Source organism: Larimichthys crocea, chromosome XV (assembly GCF_000972845.2).
Source record: "Larimichthys crocea isolate SSNF chromosome XV, L_crocea_2.0, whole genome shotgun sequence".
In the NCBI taxonomy this organism is placed as follows: domain Eukaryota; kingdom Metazoa; phylum Chordata; class Actinopteri; family Sciaenidae; genus Larimichthys; species Larimichthys crocea.
Genome location: NC_040025.1, coordinates 21,847,056 through 21,874,668, shown reverse-complemented (window position 1 = coordinate 21,874,668; position 27,613 = coordinate 21,847,056). Strand labels below are relative to the sequence as shown.

Sequence of the window (27,613 nt, the reverse complement as noted above, 5' to 3'; positions counted from 1 at the left end):
GTTGAATGATACATTCAGATAAAATATCTTACTCCTACATCTGTGTAGAGAAGAAGAGTCTATCACAGGCGAACATTATGAGATATGGAATTTTTGACAGCCTCTTTTGTACTGGAAGGCTAAACTTAGCCTTCCAGTACAAAAAACTTCCTTGATCACCAAAGTAGTACTATTGATTAACACGCTATAGACCTTTTCACATAATGTCAAAACTGGTGTTGATATTAAACATTAATTTCAGGCAACATTTCTTAATCAAAGATGAGCCAGGAGCTCAGTGCTGCACAAATACGAATAGATTTACTACTCGTGGTGCATAGATCAATATTTTTCCTTCATTGTCTTGAGATGATGTGCGAACGAGAAATCCGAAACTCAAAACATAATCACATCAAAACGACTGTTGTATGAAAAATGATACGTCTGGTTCTTTTCTTCAAAGGACTCCATACAATAAATTGCACACCATCAAACTGACGCTATAAATCACCGCACTCTGAAGCAAAGGCGGGAATGAAAGGCATGCTTTCTTTTTAAGTGGAGGCTTACAATTGGACCTCGGGCACTAGAGTCCATAAATCGCAGCATCAATTATTAACCTAAATCTGTTTTAATGTGCCAAAAGAAACCCCAGTGGGTAAGCTAATGCAACTAGCAGGAAACGAGGAGAACAGATAAAATGACCAGTGTGGCCAGAGTCTTCACCTTTTTATGTTGGAGCCAGTCTAGAGTGCAGGAAAGCATCAAACACAAGCTCATCCTGTCAGCCTTTAGAGGCCATCAGGAGCCATATTAGCAGCTAAATAATAGAAAATTCCACTCGTTTAAGAGTGGAAATATGCTGGTAGATTGAGCCTTGAGAACATAATTAATGAGGGCCTCAAAGACATGGCAGTGCACAGGGGAGAGACCGGGTTTAGCAAAGCAACATCATGTTTGCACTCAGCATGCTTTTAGAAAACGTGTCGAAGTTCACAAGGTGATACAAGTGATTTTGAAAGTGCAGCGAAAGTAAACTGCAGACCATTAGGAGACGACCTCGGCAATCACAGCGTAGCTGCAGGGATGTGGGTATATCATGATCACGGGCTGAGACCAAAAGCAAATAGAAATTCATTCCCTTCAGGGTCAGTAATTTTCTTCGCAGTTCATTCAGCAGTAAATGTTTTTCTGCGTTTCATTAACGCGTTCAAGAGTCTCATGTAGTCTGCAGCAGTTCACTGAATGCAAAATATCAATAGGCTGTTGTGAAGACAATACAGGTAAACACAATTATGTTTTATCAATTTCACCTAAAAAAAAATCCAATCACAAGCGATGGAAACAGAAAAAAGAAACAGGTAATTGAGGGACGTTTAAGCACCATAAAGAACAAATTGTACAAACTGAACACAAATTTGCCTTTCTTACACTACCTATTATTTAACTATTTATTATGTCTGTGGAAAAACTGCAGTTGTCTGTTGTATGCTGCATACAGGAGGAGGCTGGTGCTTGCCAGCATAAAGCAACAACTCCACTCTGTTTACATGATGCAAAAGCTGCAGCTGTTGTTATGTTTTATGATTTTCACAAATTAAGACGTTGATGAGGCAAGATGTACTGCTGCAACGCATCCAGCCAGTCAGTCGAATTGTAGTTGTTCTTACTTATTTAAGCAATCGGCTTTATTTCTACCCAGTGATCACTGGGGAGGCTCACTAGGAACACGCTCAGATCTCTTCCTTCATCTGACAGGGGAGAGCAGAGTGCGAGATGAACACTGAAGCTGTCCTATTAGTGCTTAACTCTCCTGCTTAGGCCTTCAGATTGACAGAAAAAAAAAGAAAAACTGTTCATGCAGGCTGCGCCATAAACAGTGGCAGTGATAAATATCTGCTGTCACTTCCAACATGACTCACTTGTCTGAGTCTCAGCTTTACTGCACACAAAGGAGGCTGGAGCAGAGCAACCATGCACTGCTGCTAAATCTTTATCAGATTACAGATAATAGATGCACTCTATAAAATCTCTTATATTACCAGAGAGTGAGTTGAAGCGGAACACAGTTCTGCAACAAATAGTGAATAATGAGCATAATTCCATAAAAGCACACACAAGCATTGATACAGGTAAAAAGCCATACAAGCCCTCATTACTCTCTGAATGGATGGTCCATTAATATCATTTTATGTAGGCCTCAGTTGCTTAGCCCCGTCCTTGTCTTCAGAGTGGCCACTCCAGACGACCACCAGTCATGACAGACCAGCCTGTGAGTCAGATGAGGTAATTATTTTTTTTTTGTTTTGCAGTGAAGGCAGTGGAGGGTGTCAGTCCTGCAGACTAAAGTTGTTGATTATCTGGCTTGAAATTATTCTACAGAAACCAATATAGACATATTTTCAGTGAGGCAACTGGCTATGTTACACTGCCATGGCATTTCAATAGTAAAGGGGGCAGTATTCAGACCCTTTAATTAAGTAAAAGTACCAAGTCTGCAATATAAAACTACAACATTGCAAGTAAAAGTTCTGCACTGAAATGTCACTTACAGTAAGTGAAAGTGCTGAAATATTTTCACTAAAAGTTCAAAAAAGTAGTCACTGCAGAAAATCCTCTGTGACTGGTATGCTATTATCTGTAAGTTTCGGGTTACTGACACATTAATGTGTTACTGTATTTAAAAGTATTGTATATACTGTTGGGCAGTTTAATATATAACAATGCATCATATTTTCTTATTGTTGCTGTTTTTTTAATATAAAATCTTAATCTTTAAAGTAGTCATGGAGTAAAAATAATACTACTTCCTCTGAATTTTACTGGAGTAGGACAATGTAAATTGCTGCAGTTCAAAAATCACAGAAGCAAAGGGGAACTGTGTAAGCTAGTAGTAAACTAAAAGAGTAATGTCAGTTAGATAAAACCTAAAAATCTATAAAAAAATTTTTTTTAAAAGAATATAAAAAAAGTGCTTTTACAGCTGAAGCTTTTAAGCAGAGTTTCAAGAGCAGGACCACACCTCATCTCAACCGTGCCACCTCAAACATTCCTATAAAAACCCTCCTAAACCTCTCCTCCTCTTACACTCTCGTATTCTGCACCCCTCCCACCCACACCATCCTAGTTCTTCCTCTCTTTAAGGTCCTCTGGGGTCCATTATGCCTGGGGGATATGGCAGATTCCCTTAGAACACAGTAACAGAATGAAGAAGTACAAGAGAACACACGTCACTCACAGCCTTCTCATTTTTTTTAATAAATCATTTAACTCAATTATTAATAATTTAATTATTCTTGTTGATGGTGTGGTTCTTGCTAGTGAAATGTCTGTCCATGACCTCATTCATACCCAAACGGTCACCTGTTGCTGTTCATAACTAATGAATTAGTATGAATTATACATTTGTCCTGTTCATGAGGCTTTCCTCCCACAGTACTAAACACATGCAAATTAGGGGGACTACTGACTCTAAATTACCCATAGGTGTAAGTGTCACTTATTATGTGAATCTATGATTGCCCTGTGATAAACTAGCAGCCTGCCCAGATTGTTTTCCAGCCTTTGTATGCAGTGAGACTCCTCAAGCTGAATGAGAATTAGAAGTTGAAGACAGTGATTGAATTTTGTGCATTTAGTTTCCCATTAAGGCAGCAGAAGAAGAAAAGCCAACATCCTATTTGTCACAAATGACTGCCGAGCTAGGATCATTACAATAAGTACAAAGTCTTTAAGCCTTTATATTACATTATATGAGTTAACATTCATTTAGCAGTGTTGTGGAGAAATTACTGAACTTAATGGTCAATGGTGAGGTCAGGAGGGAAGAAAGTGTTCAGGAGCCTCTGATGTCTTATGCTGTATTATTTACTGAAGCTTGGCCAAGGAGAATTAGAGACACTCTCAAAGTTCATCTGAAGTGAGTGAGTCGGTCTCGCATTCTGCCAAACTCGTGCTGGTGGATAGACTTTAAACCCCAAGATAACACCACAAATACTATACACTCAGAATTAGGCTCAAGGCCCACACGTGACCTTGTGTAACCTAAGATTAGAAAAATCCATAACAAGCAGAAAGGTGCATTCAAACTCAAGAGGAACTAGATGTCATCTATATGATCTAATACGTTTAAAAGACAAACTAAACTACATGTAATACATAACGGTGTTTCCTAATAGGCAATATTTTATAAGGGTAATAAGCCAAGAATAATAATTAGGAACATTTTCTGGATAACCATGCTGTAAATGCCCTTTGGCTGCGGCACATCCCACTTGCTTTGTCATTTTAGCTCACTTTTAAATTAACTGGTAAGAACCCCTCACGGGACCATTCCACCACTTCACATTCTGTTTAATTCAAAATCAATTTAAAAGTCATTTATTACCATTAAAAACTCCAGTGGACATTTAGCTGTAGACATATGACATCTAAAAGTGAGGTGAGTAACTCAAGACTAAGTATTCAAGTACAGCATTAAAGATGCTATATCTAAGAAATATTGTTTCAAACATTCAGAAATTCCAAATGCAATGTAAAGAAATAACAGTTTTGACATTATGTCAAAGACACCTAAGATTTGTGTGATATCGATAGCATGCTAACCACCTAGGCCTGGCCCAGTGTGTCTCATAATTGTACCCCAAGATACAATAGAAAGTAACTGTAGCGTCCAGTCTGGCTTCTGCCTACCCATGAAGAAGTAGTCCTGCTCCGAAAACAAGAAACCACGTTCAGCAGTGATAGAAATAGAAGCAAAACAAGAGTACACATTGGCATTGTTTTCCACTGTTGGAGACACACTCTTGGTGAACAAAGGGATGAAGTTTGGTGCTGAAATTGCAGTGTTTCTGTTAGATTGGTAAAACAGCCGATAATGCTAACATTGGCTTTTTTCAATGCCATGGAAACATGTGGCACAGTGCAAATAATCGGTTTCAGAGCATGATGTCCCTTCTGCCACAGCATCGCCTCGATAACTGTTGTGTGCCGACAGCTATGTGTATGGGATATAGTTTGAAAAAATGTTCTGTATTGGATTTTTTTTTTTTGGTTACACTTTGTACATGTATCAGTGTATTTATGTGAGGCTTTGTACGGACAGTGGAAACAAATTCCCTTGTAAGGACAATAAAGTATCTATTCGTCTATCTTTCTTTCGACAAAAATTCTTAGATTATTTAATGACTCATTCTTTTCCTGTTTATTCCAGGCATACATCAAGTCTACAGAAGCGTATTCGTGCATTTGACAAAAGGTGAGTAGAGATTTAATAATAGAAAACCTGCGGACAGCCCAGTCACATGTCATTTTCTTGGAAACCATGCAACGGAAAAAGGATTAGCTGATGCTTTTTGGCAACATAAGAAACAGATTTATAATCAATGTGCTTTAATTAAATCTTGTTTACACGCAGCACGATGAGCACGATTAATCTATATTTTGTTTTAAAGATGATGCAGTGCATTATTTTTTTTTTGGTTTCCCACAGCATATGACAGCTAAAGTTTCCCTCTGAGTAATTTAGACTGACTACTTCTCATAAATGCCAGACACACCAGGATTGAAGTGAGATTGGCAGGCCTTTAGAATTTTTCGCTTTTTATTTCCCAGTACAGTGACAACACGCAGTGCACATATGCTGCCAACAACCTTTGAAAGAAAGAAAAAAAAAATCTTAAGAATCCTCCAACCTGCACACAAACCATTCGTCTAGATTTGAATGAACCAAGCGGCAGTGGAAACGGCACAATAGTCCTGTAATCTTACAGCTTTTAAAAAGCTAATGTGAGCATGTCTTCCGTATGCAATAAGCCACTTTGTTTGTTGAAAACTCGCCAAGTGGCAAAAAGCAGCTGCTATCTCTGCAGTCTCAAGGGGCTAGTTAATTTTAGAAAGATAATCTCCTGCAATATGCTGAGGGATTAAGACGTTAAAAGTCCCAGCATGGGTAGATGATAAATCTGTATTCATGCACTGCAAGAAGCATCTAGTGCATTTTAGGAATGGAGAAGTATGTTGCTTATCATGTTAATCAGCATGCAGAACAGGAAAAACAAACACCAGTTGTTCAATGACATGTCTATATAATTTGCCACTAACCCTCTTTCGGTGAACTACAAATGATGATCATGATGACGGCAGTTCATCTTTGGCTATTAGCATTGTCTCCCAAGGCTGTATTGCAGTACTTTCTCAAGAGATTACCTGCAGGAGGAGGAATGCCATACAGAAGCAAGGGAAGTGCTGTCTCTGCCTTAATCAATGTCATTTGCATATTCAGGATAAAACTAATCCTCATCAGAGGGAGGTTCTCCACCTGAGGCCCTTTCTTGTCCTTTCCAAGCAATCCCTCTCTTATTAAATGATCCCTTGACAATGCTCACCTTGCCAGAGAGAACAAAGCACACTATCACACTGTGTGCAGAGGGAGTGAATTCTACAGGGATGTTTGGACTCAATATGAAAGTGTGATGTGATGCAGAGTATAAAGACCAAGGCTAGGCTGAGCTGAGTGCGCAGAGCAGACCTGCTATAATGCATTTTGGGTCTGGAAGTCAACCAAACAGCAAGTTCCAGGTGAATAACAATGTGTGGATTTGCAGGAATCGGGTTCAAAGTCTGCAGGAGCACAGCGAGCTTGGCTTGACCACCCGCTTGTTTCTTGGGCTGCTGCCAAGGTTTTTAAACACCCAGCTAGAGGTAACAGTCGGGGTTCTCCTGCTGTTTTTTCTCTGCCGTGCTTCAGCGCAACACATACAAGGCAGGAAAATACAACTAATGTACCTGAAGCAACCTTAAGCTAGAGAAGGCATTCCTCTGCTGGAGAGATTTGTGTCATATTAGACGGATGCTTAGCAGAAAAGAACTGGCTTAAGATCCCTTAAGGGCGCATATTGAGGAGACAACCTCTTTCCTCTCACAGGCTCCTCTCAGTATAAGATAAGCAAATTTGAACTGGCAGACAAATGTGAAATTTTCCTCGTGCAGGAGCTGCTTAAGAGGAAACTTCATAGGTGGGGCAAAACTGATAAGAGATTTCTTCCATCCTTTCTCCTTGTGCAAAGATCCACTAGCAGTGGTGACCTGCCCGCACTAGCCTCGAGCTCCTCCTCATGTTTTTTTCTTTACGGTAATGACTACCTCAGGGCGCTCCTTGGCTGTCTTTCCTGGCTGAGGCTCATAAGAATCTCACTCAGTTTATAGGCTATCAAATGGATTACAGACTCATTATCAACAGTCTCATGTGGCTATGGAGGCCTGTCGTTTACACCACATTTCTACGGTCTCACAACACCAAATTCCATTGCAGGGGATGTGTGTGGTTTTTTTTTTTTGGTTTTTTTTGTGTATGTGATTGTGTGTGTGTGTGTCTGTATAAACACAGTATAGAGCGAGGAGTGGCTGTGCTAAAGGCATCTCTGATCTGGTTTTACATGGTGTCTCATTTCTGAAGTTAGAGCAAAGTGACTGACCGTTGGGTTTACTGATAGACTTAAACCTCATGAGAAAGGCAGGGAATTACTCTCAAATATATAGCAGCAGTATGTTCACCATTAAATAAAAAATAAACAGCTACTACAGCTGTTTTGGGTTTTTTCTGCTCTATTTTTTTCTTTTTACCCGCCTGACGGGATTGCACTAAACCCAGAGACATCCACAGTGGCTGCAGAGTGATTTTTGTGGCATGCTGGTGTGATGTAATGCTATGCGAAGCGCTCTGAAGGTCTGGGCTCAGCGCCGCCATACCATACATGAGACAGTTTAACATCACTAGTCATTATGAATTTACCTGCAAAAGTGACGGGAGAAGAAACTAGTGTTATTCTGCTTGAGAATGACAGCATTGGCCAGAGTCTCTCTAAATCAGATTGATGATCCATTTTCCCTGCCCCGGGGCCATAGTAATGTAAGGGCCTGGGATCCACCGAGGCTGCACAGAGACAGATGGGACCTTGTCTGCTGTGACCTTGCTGAGCTAATATTTCTCCCAGGCCTTGTCTGTTGCCTCATCATTAAAGGTGCCATGGCTATTAACATTGGGGGGAATACTTCAAAGACACTGTTTACTTGGACAGGACACAATCTGGGTGAAGAAAAATCACAGCACAGGAGTAACAAGGCAAAGAGTGATTGTTTGGCAAAGGGTGAGATTGCCACATGTGCAGTGTTTCACGGACACCTGTGCAATCCTTAATAGTCATGCAGTGCTGTTCAAATGTAATACATTACATTTGTGCTGTATTAACATTCACTGTCGTCATTAACTGCTGAGCTTTTAAGCTTTGATCATCCTCTCTGATCTGTTCTTATCCCCTGTGTTTATTCACCTTATGGATTTTAATTTACATTTTATTGTTTTTATTGTCACAGTTTTTAAGCCTTGTCAAAATGATCTTAAACTCTTAAAACTTTTTTCCTTTTTCTTGGCTTTTATTTATGATATCATATATTATCCATTTTTGCAACATGATAGATAGATAGATAGATAGATAGATAGATAGATAGATAGATAGATAGATAGATAGATAGATAGATAGATAGATAGATAGATAGATAGATAGATAGATGACTCAGATGTAATAATTGATGGTACGGCTGGAACAGTTCAGTGATTGTAAAACATTAACTGGCAACTATTTTGATAACTGATTGATTGTTTTAGTACTTTTAAGTAAGTAAAAATCGCCAAACTGTGACTCATTCCTCTCTCAGACATGAGAATATATTATAGCAAACTGAATGTCTTTGGGGCTTTGGACTGTGATGTGAATGTCACCTTGGATTCTAGGAAATTATAATTCTCACTGTTTTCTTTGCCCCAAATATGTCTTGGTATCTCCATGGTATCAATCTTCTCATCTAACTCTCGGCAAGAAAGCAAATACGTGTTGTTGTTTTGTTTTTTTAAATGTCAGACTATTCCTATGGCTATTCAAGTATTTCAAAGCTGCTCCATTGTGCCAACAAATTACAACACTCTCTTTAATGCGGTGTGTTGCAGCCACTGGGAGGCACCAACGTGTGAGATTTTTACATTTTAAACACAGGAGCTTTAATTTTGTGGCTGGTTTCACAAAGATATTTGAGAGAGGTTTATAGTGTCAGGCCAGGCCTAATCTACCAAGCTGCAAGTAAGACTGTTTCCCTAAAATAAAGACACATTTATTGAAAGCCTAAAACGTTATCCACTTTACACAGAGACTAAATAAAAACTAAAAGCCACGTTTCCATGGCAACTATCAATGACACCTACTGTCAAGCGTTTCCATGGTGACAATCAGTGTTACCTGCTGACTAGTGGCACCATTTGACAAAGGAAAACATGGCTCACAATTTGTGGTTTGCTAACAATGTCGTGGATGGGGTAATGTCTACTCAACTTTTGTCAAATAATGATATTTTCTGTTGGAAATATACAGCAGTCAGTCATTTTAGTTTGTCCAGATAAACTACCCTGAGGCTGATTGATGGCTTAGCAGGAAAACTGAGCTCTGCCACTTAAGAGGCCACAGCAGCTCAGCTCTGTTCCAGGTATGAACTGTGTTTTTGTACTGTTGCACTCTTTTCTGAATTCTCCCAGTAAGATGTCCTTGTAACTGTTCAATCTTTACAGGAGGCAAACATCTTAGTTTGAAAAAGAAAGTCTCAACTTAGTATTCATGGCAAAATAAGAGAGTCAAGAACTAAAACAACTGTGTGCAAGGGATGAATTTAGATCTTCAGTCTATTTGAAGTCTGATCTAAGTCACAGTCTATCTTTGTGAAACCAGCCCGGCTGTCAAGTGTAAACTTTTATTTTTCATTCCAGTTATGGAGTAAAAGTCATTTAATACAGGATGTTTAATGTTTAACCATTACACCCATTCACTCCATTCACATTTAGCCCTCTTCTGGCTGCATGTTAGCTACATGTTGACCAGGGCAGTTTATTAGATCAAGATTTCTTTATTGTGATCCTTGTGATGCTTTGTGGGATTTTTAAGCCTCGGAATAAATCCACTGACGTTAGGAATGGATTGTGATGCCGGAGTCAGCCTAGGAAATATGTTCTAGGAAGCAATCCAGCAGGTCACTGTTACTCACAGCTAGCCAGTAAGTGAGAGATAAGGAAATAATCAAAACAGAGAAGCGAGGGCCAACTTCGGCCAGATTGCACTGACAGATGGTTCCCACTTTTATTCCTTAGTACCCTTCCTCTCTTATGTGATCCAAATGAACTGACGTTCTCTCTGTTGATACGCACAGGATTATTAAGACTATTTGGTCTTTTATAACCTTTCTGCTACTTTAGTGCTTAGCACACACAATAAAGAAAAAAAAAAACCCACAAGCCCAAATTCCCTTATCACCAATTTCTTATCTCTCATTAGCTTTGGCCTATGATAAGCATTGCTGCTTTGTAGGGGGAGAAATAATCTATTGAAATATGGTTTCATTTTGGGTAGTCTTTATCAGCAAAGCAATTTAAATTTTGATAATGAAGAACACTGTAAATCCCCCAAGTGCCCTTGTACCGCGGCGTACACACTGCACAACAGTACGCAGCGGGTGGTAATCATTGTGTAATCACTCAAACAACAGTGCCCATCCAAGCCACTGAGCTTACAGCCACTCCCCAGGCAACCCAGCCCCTGATATTTGTCGGGCTTATGATTTGTTCTGGGATCTAAGCAATAAGTAAAGCCTCCTTGTGGCCTTGTAGCCAGATTGAATTGCTAAAACATGTTGCACCTGGTGCAGCTAGAGCCGGTAACAGAAGCAGCAACACTGTCTGCATTCACTACCTGATGGCTGCAACATTATTGAAAATCTGATAATGATATTTGGTGAGCTTAATGGTTGCCCTCTGCAGGCTACAATCAGTCTCACTCAATCTTGTTTTCTTACCCACCACCCATTCTCTTTTTCATCTTCTGCTTCGCTTTCACAGCATGCGGCTGACAGAAAGAGGCATGATATACGGCTCCTTCGCTCAGTTTTAGAACCGGCGGCACCACATCATTTTTCTTTCGCATTTTGTTTTCAAGTAGAATTAGTGTCTCTGTTAGTGAATAATCAATGAGAATCACTGCAGGTGATCAACACAAGCCTGTCTGCTTGTTGTGTTTATTCTATGGCTACATTATCTGCAGCAGAATAGCAGAAAGCACATAGCTGGTAGGGAGTCAGCGTCCTGCTCAAGGACACTTCAGCAGGAAAGATGCTAATGTGAGGCTCAAATCTGGGCTCGAACATTAAAGAAAGCCTTTTTTTCTCATATCGCCAATGCTGCTTTATAGTAAAGGCTGGATGCCAATACATGCTATATGATCAAAGCTCCCCCCTTGAACATGAAGGTGTAATGACCCAATTTGCCCACAGGGAACATTAAAGTTTCATCTAATGTGTTCTAATGAAGTCATACAGACTTTACTGAAAGACAGTGTACTACAGCCAAAGCCAGATCTATCTGCTGTTGTTACCCACTTTAACAGGAGGGATTTTATTAGGAGTTTTTCCAGAAGCATGAACAATACATCACTTATGTGGGAATACCTTGAGGCTTTCAAGGCGCATTGGCATTTTCATTGTAACACATTTGCAATAATTAACAGAGCTAACTTTTTTACTGTGATTAATAATGGACTAGAAGATAGCGTTATTGAGCCACACATTAAATTGCGATCATTAAAATGACTTTCCTGAATGAACCAACTCAGACTACTAAGCAGGACGATGGAAGGTCAATGTGATCGTTATATAAGAGTTGGAGAACAATTATCAAATGGTCTAATAAGAGTGATTTCTAATGAGTGGTGTGAGAGTGAGACCTCTTTCTCTATATTTTATTTCAGACTTTTAGTCTGCTACATTTCAGAGGAAATGATGTTGTTCAGGCCACTACAGTTGACAGTAGTTAACAGAAAGCAGCATCTGGCAGCAGAGGCTGAGTCATTAGGGACTTGACTGATAACTGGAGGGTGGCTGGTTTAAGTCCAACATGGACCTCTGTATGCAACGTGCACAAATGTATCTAATATTTCAGTAAGATAGTAATATTTTACACTGAAAAACATATGACTGTCTATAAAATACCATGCATTGTTAGAGATTATGCCAGTAGTTCCCAACCCAAACTTTTTTTTCTTGTGACCCTCAACAAAAAAGCTATGTCTAGCTGTTGTCACATTTCTTTGGACATGACATTTATGGGGTTCCAGCAAAGAGAGATTGCTCCCCTAAAATTCTCAGCTAGTTTCACTGAAATAGCCCAACAATATTATCCAATATTTGAAAAAAAAAAAAAAGATTATAAAAAAAAAGACTTTAAGAGAAATACAAATTTGTGAAGCAGGACATAGTTTTCTTCTTCTTCTCTACCCCATTAATCATCTCACAAGCTCTCCAGATTTATCTTGCAATGCTTTGAAAGGACCTGAACCCTCAGGGGGAAACCAGTGGATTAAACTACCTGTACTGTATACTATCTGTGCATTAAGTCATTTAAAATCCTGCATGGGCTGGCTGCAACAGCAAAATACTTCCAGCAGACTGATGCATTGGTATAAACATTCGAATAATGAGATATATTATTAAACCTCAGTTACGAAGGCCATTTTCCTTGCATAATAAGTACATTTACTTTTGCTGCTTTAAGTATTTTATGCTGATAATACTTTTAATTAAAGAGGATTTTATATGCAGGACTTTAACTCGTAATTTTTACTCATACAAGATATGAGTACTTCTTCAACCCTAGAGGCTAAAAGCAGACATGCTCTTTTAGACATCCTTTTAGAAAAGAAGCTACTCATTTCCATGTGCGCAGTGCAAAGTGGAATAGAAAATATATTTCGTAGACTTTGCTGCAAATTCAATCCAAATATATTATTTTCACCTCCTGTGCAGAGACATGCCTTTGAAATGGAGGGAAAAGTTGGGAATGGTTCCAGAAGACCAACTCTCCATTTTGCTAGCTTCAGCACTCAATAGCTCCATGATTAAAGCCAGTCTATTTTATTGATTGAAAAGGAAGGGGAGAAAACCCAGAACCTTTCTACTCTTCAGTGTCCGCTTCTCCATCTGTAAAAGTGGTGGAAAAGCCTCCCCTGACCATGTCCAGGCAATTAGGGTGTAGCGGGCCTCTCCTGTTGCACTCAGTGACTCCGGCCATGCTCTGTTACCTCATCTCATCAACTGGGAAAGTATTTGTGCTTGTAGCTCCAGAGAAGGCGGCCACAAGTTAAATTGAGTTACCTGTTCAGAGATGGTTTCATTTTCCACGGATGGCCCTGGAGATCCTTGATGGAACTGCTAACTGCTCATCACCCTTCATGTCCCTAAATGTCTGTCTGAGCAGGGAGCATCGACACGGCAACAGCGATGTGGCCCAGGTGGCGAAGACATGGATCCATCTCCACTGTGGAGTGCGGTGAGGTAAACCTGAGATAAGACATCGTCATCTGTCGTCTTTGAGAGACGACATTCTGTTTCTCTACTTGTCTTCTCTTTTTTCAAAGTCCATGCATAAACACCAGCTACTTTCAGTCGCATTCAGTGATTCGCTCAACTTCACTCCTTCTTTACAGAACAGCACAGCACAGCAATTGTCTGTATACATGGCCGAGCAAGAGGACACACGCACACTTGCATTCAGGTATTTCCGATGATATATGAGCAATACGTTCTCTGAGTAATAAGATAATGATTAATTTTCTGACTGTGATTTATGTGAAATCCCTATATTATGTACATTAATCCTTATTGATTGTGATATAATGGATTTTTTTTTAAAGATATGTCAATCTACCGTAAGTGATCTTGAAGCGGAAGAGGCTAGAAGCTTGGCTTATGTCCTGTCTGTCTCGGTTGATAACCACAGGGCAGGAGATGAAAGGCACAGAGGAGAGGTAAAAGGAAAAAAAAAAAAGAAGTGATGTGGGGAGATAAGAATTGAGTGGATAAACCAAAGGAGACGAGTAGAGGATGTAAGGAGAGGAGGGAAAGGAAGGGAGCAAGAGGAAGGTTCAGTGGGTGAGCAAAGTGGAGAGAGAGCAGATATGGCAGCAGATGTGAGAGACGAGAGATGACAAAAAAAATGAGGAAAAGAAGAGGAGAGCAGAGGACAACAGATAAAAGAGCAGACAGCCTGCCACCCCACAGTCACGTCACACAATTTACTATGTTCTGGTCCATAATGTTTTATAGCACAATCTCTGATAGCACAGTAGTCAGTAGTGATCTCATTTCACAACCCATATCCTTCAGTAATGTGAACACAAAAGGGAAAAGCAGAGCCATTAGCAGCGTCCAGTGCTCATCCACTGCTACTCATGCATAATTGGCTCCCATGGAAGGAAGCAAGAAAGGGTAAACAGCAAGCAATCATATTAACTCCTGTGAATCCTAATTGAAATCCGTTAACAATCAGCGTAGATGATAGAGGCTGGGAAGACATGGGGCTGTTCATACTCCGAGCCTCTCTTTCCTGTAGCTGCTCCCTGTGTATTGACACGCATAAAGACGTGGGTGTGCATTATAATCAAGAGTTATGCTTGATTCCTGTGCTCATGGGTAGCGGAAACACAGCAGCCAAACATATGTACGTGTGACCATCTGGCTGATTTTGACCTCCGTCAGTGATTTCTTTCAAATTAAAATAATTTCTGCAGTGTGAATTAGGTCGATGTGCAGTGGGGAAAAAAATATTCAGGAATTTTCAATCAATAAAAATAGTCAAGGCATGAATCTTAAAAGGAATAGGCCGACATCTTGGGAAATACTTTTCACCTCCTTGATGAGCATTAGATGAGAAGATCAATCCCTCTCTTATATTTGTCCATTAAATATGAAGTTACAGCCAGCAGCTGGCTGCAGGAGAAGGACTGGAAGCAGAAGTAAACAGCTAGCCTGTGTCTGTGTAAAGGTAAAAAAATAATCTGTTCAGTAACACCTCTGTAGCTCACCAATGAATATGTTTTATTTCCTTTGTTTAATCCACACAGAATCCCAAGGGGAAACCACCATAAGAGCTCCCAGAAAAGAAATTCCAGTAAAACCACAAAATATCGGTTTTACGATAAGATTAAACAAACAGTGAGCTTCAGATGCTTGTGTTACCTATGGGCTTAGACGCAGACCAATAATATTAGTTTATTGCAGATAAAAAGCTCTGTTATGTATATATAGCATCAATAAGTAACAAGAGATTGCAGCACAAAACAAGCCAAGAGGTTCGAGGTGATTTACAAATGCTGTCTCCATTTCACGTGTTGTCCACCAGAGAGCACTGACATGTTGAGTTTTTAAATGTTAAACGTCCCACTCAGCATATAGATACAAAAATAAACGTAAGAAATCATTATCATGATAGTTTTATGTTGCATTGTTCAAGAAGAAATAGGCTGATATATTCCCAGATATTTAGACATATAAGTATAAAGATATCATACAAAATGTTGAACTGCTCTTTTAATAGTGTGGTCTCCAGCGGGTCAATTTGATGCAGATGTCCAAGTAATGAGTCTACTTTTATGTTTCATTTTAGGCTCTTTTCCCATTAACTTTAATAATATTTATCCGTTTGATAGTGTTTTTATTTATTTGTATTCTAATTATTCTTATTAATTTAGCACTACTAATAAGGACAGGGGCAAAGGAGCATGTGCATTGGATGATTCACCGTTCCAGTCAGGTCTTAAACCACTAGATGGTGTGCTTGTCTCTTCACACTTACAGTACACCGCATCCACAAGATGAACGGAGTGGAGGAAAGCTGGAGAAAATGCACTTATATTGTCTACATGTCAACAAAGTGTATAAAACCACTATCTCACCAGGTCTGGGGTGTTTGGAGTAAGACATTCTCAGATAATGCACTGCAATCACTATGAATTCAAAGCATATGGAGCGGTTGAGCAGCTCCTCGTGAGCAAGCAAACAGTCTTGCACTGTCTGAAACTCCTTTTCAACAGAGAGCTCATATAGACTGAAAATGCACCCAGGGAGAGAAAAGAAATGAAACTCAATCCTCTGAATCTTTATCCAACCACTGACTCATCCATATTCGAGAGTGTGGCTGTCAGCCGCGCTAACAAAAAGCTGTTGAAAGGCACAAGAAATACCGAACAAGAGTGTGTATGTTCAGGTTCACAGGTTCATAATTGGCAGAGAGAGGCTATGTAAACCCTTCAGCTGCACAGTTTACACTGTTGCGTTTAGTAACGTTGGATATTTCAGCGCATTAATGCTGCAGTCAGGCTTGTTCTTGATTCTCTTCCTGCCCTGTCACTTTGTCAAATATGTATTCAGTAATTAACATAGAGCCTGACATTGTTTATTCCCCCGTCTTCAGTTTCAATTTATCTTTCAAAACACATTCGAGTGTGTTGTTGAAGGAAGATATAAAGCAGCTAGTTGGTATTGTTATTATTAACATGGGGTGTTCTTCATTTTTCAGCATAGAGGAAGAGTAATAACAGAAGAATACTTAAATACATGTCTGCATTTCTTCACTCCAGTGCTATAATGTTCTTCTTGCATTCGAGAACATAAAGCTTTATATTATCGACTCATAGTGAGCTTCACTGCTTCTCAAGGGCAAGATAAGAGCAGACATTTCCCTGTGCTGTTGTGGGTTTCTTTTTTTCCCTTCTTCTTCTTCTCCTCTGCAGCAGATGGTAAAGAGAAAATCACTTTCTGCTGGAGGCAGGATGCATCAGGGTCAGGGTTTAAGCTTTAAGGTCCATTCTGGACCTGGCTGATTTGACAGGACTATTTTGCATACGCTGAGTCTAATCAAATATATGCATAAGAAGAAGGCGGGATTTGCAAAGCAGCTTGATACAAAGATACTGATTAGATTAGGGATTTTACAGAACGGCAGGCTGGAGCCACACAGCCTAGTCAGACAACAGACAAACACAGAAACATGCGGGAACAAATTGAGATCGACATGAAATATTTTCAATCCACACTGCGTGTAAAAATGGGGAAGAGATGAAGTTGTATAATATTGACATTCCAGAGGACCTAAATCTATTGGAACTGCACAGATTATTACTGTGTGATGAGAGGCAATCAGCCGAAAAAGGCATAAATAATTGCTTTACGATTTAGGTAAATAAGTCTGCACAGAAACTTGAGTATCTTTGTCCTGTTTACCTGTTCATGCTTTGATTGAATTGATCTCCGACGACAATGACAAATGATTGCACTCAAAGATGACAGATGCTTTACAGAATGAAAGTCAATACTGAAAATAATGAGGCACTGAAATGTTCAAGTTGTGTCAACAGCAGCAAGATAAGGGCTGCCTGAGAAAAAGAACATGTTCCTAGCACAATTATACTGTAGCTAAAAACAAATGCAGCTACTGACATCACGCAGGCACGATGATGCACCTTATCAAAATGCCTCATATGCTCATAAACATATGAACAAATCAAACCATGAATCATTATCAGCTTATGCAGATGAGCACACTGGTTTATAGGGGTCTTATGTGATCCCTTTACATTTAGGGATTCAGAAAAACACTACGTGCATGATCGGCATAGCCCATTGAACAAACAACAGTGTTACATAATATCTTCAAACAATCAATAAAACATGAATATTTAAAAAGCTGTTCAGAAAAAGGTTTCCTTTACAGTAAGTTCAATATATATACGGGAAAACAGACAAATTACTTGGAGGCCATCTGAGCCATGATATAAACCACCTACACCTACAAGGAGAGCTTGTTCTGAATCTTTTCCTAACATATCTCAAATGTACATGTGTGGGCGTATATATTTCTTACATGTTCCAGCCAAGCTGATGACTAGCCTTGGGTAAAGATTGTGTGTAATGCCACAATGCCAAAGATGGTGATTGAGCTTGTTCATTTCAACACAAATACATCCAAATGCGGTTTCTTATTCTTAATCCCAACACTGAGGAGGAATACTGTAACCTGACTCTCAGTCAGAAGCCTTACACCTTACATCCTCCTTCAGTTCTTCTGCGTCTATCTTTCCATGGCCTCTGCATCTGCTCCCGTCATGCCGCCTTTTGAGAAGTGAACCCACGACCAGAGAGCCTGAATCCACAGGGAATCGGCTATGTGCCTCTGCAGAGAGACTGAGTGAGTGGGAGTCAGTCAAAGCCCTGAGCACTTATAGGGAAGAGGTGGAGGGTTGGGGATAGGCAGTGAGGAGGTGGCTGCTGGGAGGCAGAGCTAATTCACTGTGACAGAAATCAGAGCTGTCACGACCACCATGACCAAGCAGCATGGACAGCATATATCCAGTCAAACCCACAGCCAAGGGGAAGGAGGGATGTTGGGGACTCAGAGAGAAAAGAAAGGATGTACTGATTAAGGCACTTGCAGAGGAGTATGTGTGTGTGTGTGTGTGTGTGTGTGTGTGTGTGTGTGCAGGGCAATGGGACAGCCAGTCAAAATCACAAAAATAGAGTCCTTCACATTCAGAAAGACAAAATACACGGAGGTGTAGAGGGGTGGACAGGTTTGACCAAAATGAATGAACTCACAAGAAAAAGTGTATTTACAATAAGTAATGTGACATCCAGACAAATGTATACACACACACACACACACACACACACACACACACACACACAGAGACATACACACACAGATACATAAACACAGAAAAAGTCCAGTTGGCATAGCTAAATATCTCCTTTGGGGATATTGGTGAAAAGGTTACCAGATAAGACATGTAAAATTCATGAGAGAGGCTCCTAGCTTACATTCATCTGTTAGTAAGCAAGCCACTAAAAGTTTAATGGAATATAATATTAAAAAGAATACTGTGAGAAAACTGATATTGTTGAGAGACGGTGAAAGAAAAGAAGAGAGAAGGAAGGGCAGCCACCAGTATCATTACTTAATGATGAGAGCGAGAGACACAGGGCTGGGCTCTAAATGACACAGGAGGAGGAGGAGGGGATTGTGGGAGATTAAGTGAGCTCTGTGCTATTTGCCATACACTGCAAAGCACTGCAGGATGTTTGTTGAGCAGCACTCTCATTTGGGACGAGGAGAAAGACAGTAGGATGTGTGGGGAGGGGGGGGGGACCTTAAACTTGGCTGAGGGGAAAAGCATTGTTCCATGAGATCTGAGAAAAAGATACGGATTAGACAGCAATGTTAGGAGGATTAACTGACATGATACAGCTTTGAAGAGGACAAAGACACAGGAAAGTTAGAGCCCTGTGTTGTCGCTAAGCAGTTTACTTTGGATTTGGTGTTTTTTCCCCTCTTTTTTTTTAGAAGGGAGCATGGGATGATTTAAGTGAGACAAATTGCTCACTTGACTGGAAGTGGTGTGTGAACCTTTCCCTCTTTCTGTCTTCAAATTCATCCAGACAGCAGGAAATCTGTTTGAACTCAACTCTGATAATGTTCATCAGCTGATACAACTAACGAAGAAACATCTTTTCAAGGTGAAGTGTCTCCCTCTGTGACTTTTAAATGCTTTAAAGTTCTTGTGATGGATTTAAAAGTTTTCTTACTTAGTGGACGTTAAACAGTTCAAACTGTTGATTAATCGAGAAATATTTTCGTAATCCAATTAATCATTATTGAATTAAACAAATTGAAACATTTCCTGGTTCCAGCCTCTCGCATGTGAACAATATCTGTCGTTTGTCTTGTCTTGTCTAATAGTCAGCTGAATATGTTTAGGTTTTGGACTGTTTGTCACCAAGATGCATCCTTGTACTTTGAGAAAACTTTGTGAAAAATGATTTTAAATTAGTTCCAGCCCTACAATGATCGCTGCACTAAAAATACATAATGCTTGTATTATTATCTGTATACAGAAAGATCTCTACATAAAGGTGAAGCATTTGTGAGATTTTTCTGGGGCAAAAGGGCTTCGAAGCAACAATATTTGAACCATTTTTCTTCTGCCATAGATGCTGAGAGTTTGTGTATAGCATTAACCTTATTGTTGTATTACGTGGTTGTTGAACAGCTTGAAACAGAAGGTGGGTCAATAAAAGAATCCCTGTTTAATATATCATGCTGTTTCTCATTTGATTTTTATCCAACTAGGGAGGTCAAGAGGGAATAGAAGGATCCGAATTCAGGAAACATGACCCGTGGACTGTATCCAGGTCTTCTACTGTTGCAGCTCTGTCTCCTCCAGGGTTCTCAAGAGACATGTCCATCTATGTGCCTCTGTATATCTGACACAGTGAGCTGCAGCTCCAGTGGTCTGGCCAAGATACCTTTATCCCTGCCCCCCTTCTCTGTCACCTTTGACCTCAGCCACAACCATCTGTCCTGGCTGGGTCCAGGCAGCTTCAACAGGATGCCAAGGCTGGAAAATCTCAGAATGGCCCACAACCAGCTCAGCTCCCTTGGCAGTGGGGTGTTTAACAACGCCTCCGGCCTCAGGCTCCTTGACTTGTCCTCTAACAAGCTGCAAGTGGTAGAGCAGCATTACTTCCAGGGGCTGTGGAGGCTGGAGGAGCTACTTCTCTACAATAATAAGATCTCACAGGTGGAAGCTGGCACATTGAGTGGTCTGAGCAGCTTAAAAAAGGCCTATTTCAGCCTCAACCATATCACAGATTTCCCCTTCTTCTCCATCCAAGACCACAGTCATCCTTTCCTGACCATGCTGGACCTCTCGTCCAACCGTATGGCTCGTCTGCCATGGGAGGATGTGAAAGCTTTGCCCAGGCTGGTACAGCGGGGGCTGTACCTCTACAACAACTCTCTGATCTGTGACTGCTCCATGTATAGTGTGTTCTGGCATTGGAATCTGAGGGGCTATGACTCACTGAAAGACTTCACAGATGAGCACACTTGCAGCATCTATGGGGACCCACAAGCGACCATCCGGTTCCTGCGACATAACCGCTTCTTCCACAACTGCACTTTGGAAAAAGTTGTCTCACAGCCAGTGACAGTGCTCCTGTCCAATGTGTTGGTTTCAGAGGGAGAAAGGGTGCGTTTAGATTGCCAAACGTCCCTGAATGGTGCAGACCTCTCATTTACATGGCTATCCCCCAGCAGGGGGTACATCACCCAAAGCAGCATAAATGACACTCTAATTAGCCTGTTTGCTAATGGTACCTTGGAGATTCAAGCAGTCAAGGTCAATGACTCAGGTCTGTACGTGTGCACAGCTCTGGATATTAAACAGGCACTGAATGCAACCCGTGAGGTGAATGTGACAGTGCTGCTGCCTGCAGCAGAGTCATTCAACACCGGCTACACAACGTTGCTGGGCTGTGCGGTCACTATGGTCTTCATCCTCATGTACCTCTACCTGACTCCATGTCGCTGCAGCTGCTGTAAACAACCCAAACCTCCAGTTACCCCCAATGCGACCTACGACGGCAGCACCCTTACTTCTGTTTTCTCCACCTCCACGAGAGACCAGCACAAAATCCAAACTAACAAGCATGTAGCATTCATGGAGCCAATGATAAGTGAAGAAGGAACAGCGTGGATGCCTGAATATTGACGCTGAACATGTGTTTTCTTTCCCTTTATTTAGGTGGAAACAAAGCCTCTCGACAAAGCAAAACTCCTTACTCAGGAATTAGCCATGAGATGCAATAAGAACATCATGTCTCTTTCCAGACTGCCAGCTGCAGTTAAAAGTCCGCCGAACAAAAGAAAAATATCTCCTGTTCCAATTCAGCTCTTCTCTGTCATCTGGTCCGGTAGTCGAAATGAAAGTTTCAACACTGGTTTATTATCCTCTGTGTACTGACGTTGCGAAATCACAGTAGAGCCATTATCAGCCCTAAAAATCAGCTAATAACTTCTCTGCGTATAGAACTTAGGTGGGAATAATTCTCGTGGGATCAGCGGAATAATCTGGCTCACTTTTCAGACAGTGTTTAACAAGGATTAAAAGCCCCATGGAAAAAAAACGCTTCAAGTTTATGACTGTAACGGACCGCAGAAAGTAAGTTCAGCCTGTGTATCATAGCTCAGCTCAGGTGCTCCATATTTAGTGTGGTAGAGACAGGCGCTAGCACCGCACCAGCCGAAGATAACTTAAATATACAGCTTATATCTCTTCTAATATGTAGCTTAAACATGGAGCAACCTAAACTTTCAACTCCTGAATGCTTCTGTTCCATGTGTTCCCAATAAAGGATTTGCTCCCTTTGAGTTGCCTGTTCTGCTGATATACTTTTGATTTAGAAGGCAATTTTAGCAAATCCATTGCTATCATAGAAAAAAAAGTGTGGGGGGGGGGGAATTAAGATACAGCAAGCAAAGCTATGGATGTTTTTGTGCTTTCAGTAAACATTTAAAACTCTTATCTAGCAGAAAACAGAGGTGCATCCTGCAGTGATGCATCATACATATACATATCTCATACAAAACCTGTTGCATTAATCTGGCAGCGGAAAACAATGACTATCTCCATTCTGCTTATCTGGCAAATAGTGAAGTACAGAAATCAGAAGTGTCAACAAACCGAAAACAAACACAAACTGGGCCGCTCTTCAAAGACAGCATCTCTTTGATCAAACACAGCACAGCACTTTGAACGCTGCGGAATAAGCACAACCACAAAAATTTGAACTGAAGTGACAAATAATTCAAGCAGATCTGATCCAAACCCAGCACGGGGGCTTTACTTTGTATAGCTTTGCTTGTTTGTTTGTTTTTAATTCAGTATAACATGCCTCAAATGACAGAATTACACACTGCAACGCGGCAGATAAAACAAGATGCTGAAGAAAGGCTTGCATGCACATAAAGATGATGACACGAAAGACCAAAGAGAGCATATGGATGGTTGGGGGATGAAGGGATATTTAAAACCTGATGAGACAACCAGTAACAAATCAATTTCTTCAAGTCCTTGCATCCATAATGTTTTGAGATTGTAGTTTAATCTCAATGCAAACACTGGGTGGGAGTAAGGATTGCATCGAGATTGAACAGGATTAGATGTAATCCTTCATATAATGTCAAAGAGAAGTTGCCAGTAACCGTGCATCTCACAAAGGAGAGCGTGTTGCTGGAGGTGTGGGCCTTTGATTATTTCTAAATCTTTAATTAAAACTTGACTCATTTCCAGCCCAAGGAGACTAATATTGTTGTACCAGTTGAATGTCAATTCATAGACAAAAAAAAAAAGAAGGTGGAAATCCAAAAATCAAATGGGCAGCCGGGCGGTAAACTGTGACAGACGAGCTCTCTGATAGCACTGAGTTTCATCACTATTAAACTCTCAGGGATTAAGCAAAAATCCGTTAAAAGAACACAACTGTGATGCACCACTCTGTTTAATCACACTTACTTGTTACATTTATTAAAGTTTAAAATGTTTTTGCAACGGTAAACAACATTTTAATTCCTGCAGAAAGATTACGCAACACACCGCTATGTGCCCCTGTGATGATGTAACATCGTGACCTGTTGTTTTTCAGAGACAATGTGCTACAGACATTACATGGTGTGGTGAGTTGGGGTTTTAGACGATTACCGTGAGGATAAAAAAAAAAAAAAAACAGGTGCTTTGTCAATTTCAGTGGGTTTTTTAAATCCCTCTAATCTGGTTCCGCTCTCTGACACAGCACACACAGCTGGGTTGGGATTTATTGTTTCTGATATGATTAGCAGACAGGTTAAAACATAGAGGACATAATGTGAGCACTTTTTATTAAAGGGCCTTCTATTTCACAGAGGATCCACAAGTGACCCCGGTTATGTAAGCACACACTGCCGATTTAGGGAATCAACCTCAGCGTGGGCAGCGTGTTAGAATGAGTGAAGTTAGTATCCTGATGCCATTTGGTATCCCGCATTTTCATTTTAACCTTGCATCAGCAAGTACTTTACTGATAATGGGAGGCCTCGGCAGTGCATTTGGAAAAAAACAAACAAAAAACGAGGAATAAACAGCACTCTATAAATGAAAATTTCACTCTATCAAATTGTCAGCCATACTCCTACTTATTTAACATGAGGATGCAATAAACAGACGGATTTCGTTTGCTGAAAACAGGAGCGATACACTGTTCCCTTTTTCATTTGTTCACATTAACAGATAGCCCAATAATTACACCAATAACACTGGACTACACACAAAAGATGCAAGGCTACGTGTCACCGTCTTTCTGCAAATTATTCTCAACTGCTCTAACAAATTACCCAGATGTAAAGGAAGGACCCCTTGATGCTTTAAAAGATGCCCTTCTCCAAAGCAAAACACTCCATCAGGCATCAATTAAAGCATGCACTTTCCTTTGCAGATTAATTGTTTTCCCTACTTCTGCTGAGCTCAGAGGGATTCAAAATCATCTTATTCAAGAATCTAATTACTGTGAAAGGGGAGTTTTACTCTGAATAGCACAAGTTGAATTGCTTTCAGTGGTTGAGGGCTGCCTTGACTGTCAACGGGGGCTATTACTGAACTGTCAAAACAGTCATCGGGCTGGAGTGGAGGCATCCAGCTGTGGCAGATACATACATATCTTTCAGATGCTGAACACCCACATACACAGGCTCAGTTGAGGCCCAATGTCAGCAAAACGACAAAACCCCCTATTTCATTCTAATTGGACACTTTATTTGGTATATGTGCTCGAGAAACACACACAGCAGCACTTATTTCAGGACAGTCCAGCAGCCGCCTATAGTATACCTATACTGTAGTTTGTTTGTTTTTTTTCCTGAGGAGGTAGGCTGGTTACTTCCCAAAAAAGACTCAAATAAATGTGGAGTGCCGCACACCAGACAACAAGCTGTTTATCATACCTCTGCACTGAATATGAACTCCGTGTTCTGTGTTTTTTAAGAGCGTTGTGATGCAGGTGGACGTCCGACATGTCAAATAGGATCCCGGCCTCAGACGGATCTCTGTGGGCCACACGGAGCATGAATGCCTCATTAATCAAATTTATAAATCAATCCCATTTCATTGCAAACAAAGTGCATATGCAGTAATACATCATGACCTAAGTCATTCAGCATGTTACAATTAGACCCCCTGGTGCTGTTTTGTGCTTCAGTGAGTAGGATTTAGCTGGATATTATAGGATTTGACAGGCACAATGTCTGAAAGTATTTTAAGTTTTATATTGCTGCTCCTGAACAGTTTTCTACAACATCCCCGTGTCTTTTTATTATTCCTCTGTGTTCAGCTTATGCCACTTCTTCTACCAGCTTCATTGTATCACGCGGTTATGGTGCTTCCCTTGTTATTATCCTCCCACTAAAAGACAACTGATGAAATATGGCTTTATTCTTTCCATTAAAAATATATATTTACTGTATTAGACAGTATATGTACCCAATCTATAACAGCTTGTAGCACCAGTGATACTTAATAATGTACTTTATGGTACAGCGTGGCTCCAGGGAGGCAAAGTCCACCACTTTGGTCCAGGCTGAAACTATTGGTTGGGTTGCCATGACATTTTGAATGTTCATAGACCCAAGAGGATGAAACTTACTAACTTTGATGATCTCCTGACTTTCCCTCTAGCACTGCCAGCAGGTTGACATTTATGATTTCTATTTAAATGTCCTGACAATATAGTAAATATATTTATCATTCTAGGCAATGAATCTTCATGACTTTGATGATCCCCTGTCCCCCTTTTCTCTTGCACCACCATGAGGTCTCAACAACTATTGTCAGGATTACCATGAAATTTGGTACAAACATCTGCAGTACCCTTAGGATGAATTGCAATAACTATGCTGATCCCTTCATTTTTCTTCTTGCAATGTCTCCAACATTATGGTTTGTGACTCTAAAATAAATGAATAATATCCCCATCATTCAAAATCCCACTAAAGTAAAGAAACATAAGTATATGAAGTTAATTTGCTTTAAATATTCAAAGTAAAAGTACTTATTCTGCAGGAAAATTGCCCCTGTGATTGATGGAGCTGCAATAATTAGTTGATTAATCAATAACTGAATGAACTGCCAACTATTTTGATAAATGATAAATTGTTTTTAATAATTTTTTACGTCCAAATGTTCTGGTTACTCTTGTCCTCTATGACAGCAAACTGAGTATCTTTGGGTTGTTGATAGTTGCAGCCCCAGTAACTGATGTATTATTATGACTTGACTTGTTAATACTGATGCATCAATGCATAAGCAACATTTTATTGCTGCAATTCATCGAGGTGTGTCTAGTTTTAATTACTTTATTTTTAGTCCAGTGGTTCCCAACCTACAGGTCTGGCACGTCAAACAAATCTGGTGTGTCCTCAGATGATTAATGGGGTAGTAAAAAAACAAAAAACAAAGTTCTGCTATGCAAGTTTATCTTAGCTTTTGACTTCTTTTATAATTGCTGTGTTGTTTTGTAAATGATTAGACAATTTGACCTCTTTGCGCCTCAAACTCTTATTCAAATGAACCCATGTGAGACATTTATAGGGGGGATGTGTCTTTGGGGCTGCAAGCCAAAAACAATGTAATTTTTTTTTAGAAGCTCATCACGTTGTTTAATGTAACATCTTAATCTGAAAACTACAGCTATAAAATAAATATAGTGGAGTTATTGCAGAAAGTTGGACTTCCACCTATGCTTATACTGATGAACCAAACAATTATTATCACCCAAATCTGTGGATCTCTGCAGCTCTAGAGGATTGTTTATCAATCAGTATAACTGATGTGGTTTAACGGTCACAACTTTGCATTTGTTCACTCTCACTCTCGTTCTCATTAGCCTTGAGTCCAGTCTGCTGTTTCCAGTGAAAAAGTGCTGCTAAACTACCTGCCTAGTACTGAGTGACAAAGTTAGCAACTAGTTTAAGGTTAGCTAGGTGCACATGGTGGAGTATTTAGCATTAGCTGCTAAAGAGACGGATATTTTCATCAGGAGTTGGTGGAGAACAAAACAGAGATAAAAAGGAGAGTGAGTTTTGGACTTACGTGACTCCAAATAAATGCTGCTGTGGAAACGGGTAACTGCTTAACAGGCCAGCCTCCTCAGTTCAAAGGGTAATATGTCATTTGATGTGTGCACATCTTGTTTCTGCTGCCACCCAGTGGCCAAAAAAACAATGTCATGATTATTTAAAGGGATGATCGACAATTCTTGCTATTTATTAGCTATTGAAAGGTAATCTTATATATTTCTTGATTACATTTTAACAAAATATACAAATCATATACATAACACACAGTGATATTTATAAAAAACAATGACTTACTTATATTCATCATAGGCTGTTATTTTTGTCTGAATCTCAGTATGTTATTTATTTAGTTTATTTTTTATTGTATTATATTTCCTTATTTCTAAATATGAGTACACTCACTTGCACAAATTGCAAACTGCACTTGTGAAGGGTATTTTATATTTTAAGTGTAACTGTATGTGTGTAACAGGGTGCTGTAAAAAAAAACAAAAAAAAAAAAACATCCTGCTCATGTATTTGTGTTATGCGGTCTTAGCTCCAGTTGATTTACTTTTTAACTTACCATGGCATCTTTACTGTACTGCACAACTGGAATAGGGCTCTAGAGATATAATGTTAACCTATTTTCCACATCAAGAGGAGACAGCGCCCTCTGGTGTTTTGTCTTCAACCTGCACTGCACCGAGTTAATGAAACAATACAATAAACCCACACGAATGACATCAGCCCTCCTGATGATCCTTTCAGCAGTGGTGGAGTTGAGAGGCC

At 40.1% G+C, this 27,613-nt stretch overlaps 1 protein-coding gene across 3 annotated transcripts; it reads left to right on the top strand.

Moving 5' to 3' along the window:
* The first annotated feature begins 9,329 nt into the window (after positions 1–9,329).
* LOC104935865 (amphoterin-induced protein 3) lies at positions 9,330–22,008 on the top strand. 3 transcript variants are annotated; one of them, XM_027288293.1, is made up of 5 exons: positions 9,330–9,513; positions 13,322–13,398; positions 13,551–13,618; positions 19,336–19,413; positions 20,027–22,008. In XM_027288293.1, exon 5 carries the CDS (start codon positions 20,067–20,069, stop codon positions 21,447–21,449), a length of 1,383 nt encoding a protein of 460 aa, XP_027144094.1. In that variant the 5' UTR covers positions 9,330–9,513; positions 13,322–13,398; positions 13,551–13,618; positions 19,336–19,413; positions 20,027–20,066; the 3' UTR covers positions 21,450–22,008. The 3 variants fall into 3 exon arrangements, 2 of the variants coding, with proteins under 2 accessions (XP_027144094.1, XP_010750078.2); XM_010751776.3 differs by lacking the exon at positions 9,330–9,513 and having other exon boundaries at positions 12,904–13,398; XR_003463789.1 differs by lacking the exons at positions 9,330–9,513; positions 19,336–19,413; positions 20,027–22,008 and adding an exon at positions 13,758–14,427 and having other exon boundaries at positions 12,899–13,398.
* The last annotated feature ends 5,605 nt before the right edge of the window (positions 22,009–27,613 follow it).

What these genes read in the sequence shown, in the direction of transcription:
- LOC104935865 (XM_027288293.1), top strand. Translation starts at nt 20,067, where the DNA reads ATGACCCGTGGACTGTATCCAGGTCTTCTACTGTTGCAGCTCTGTCTC.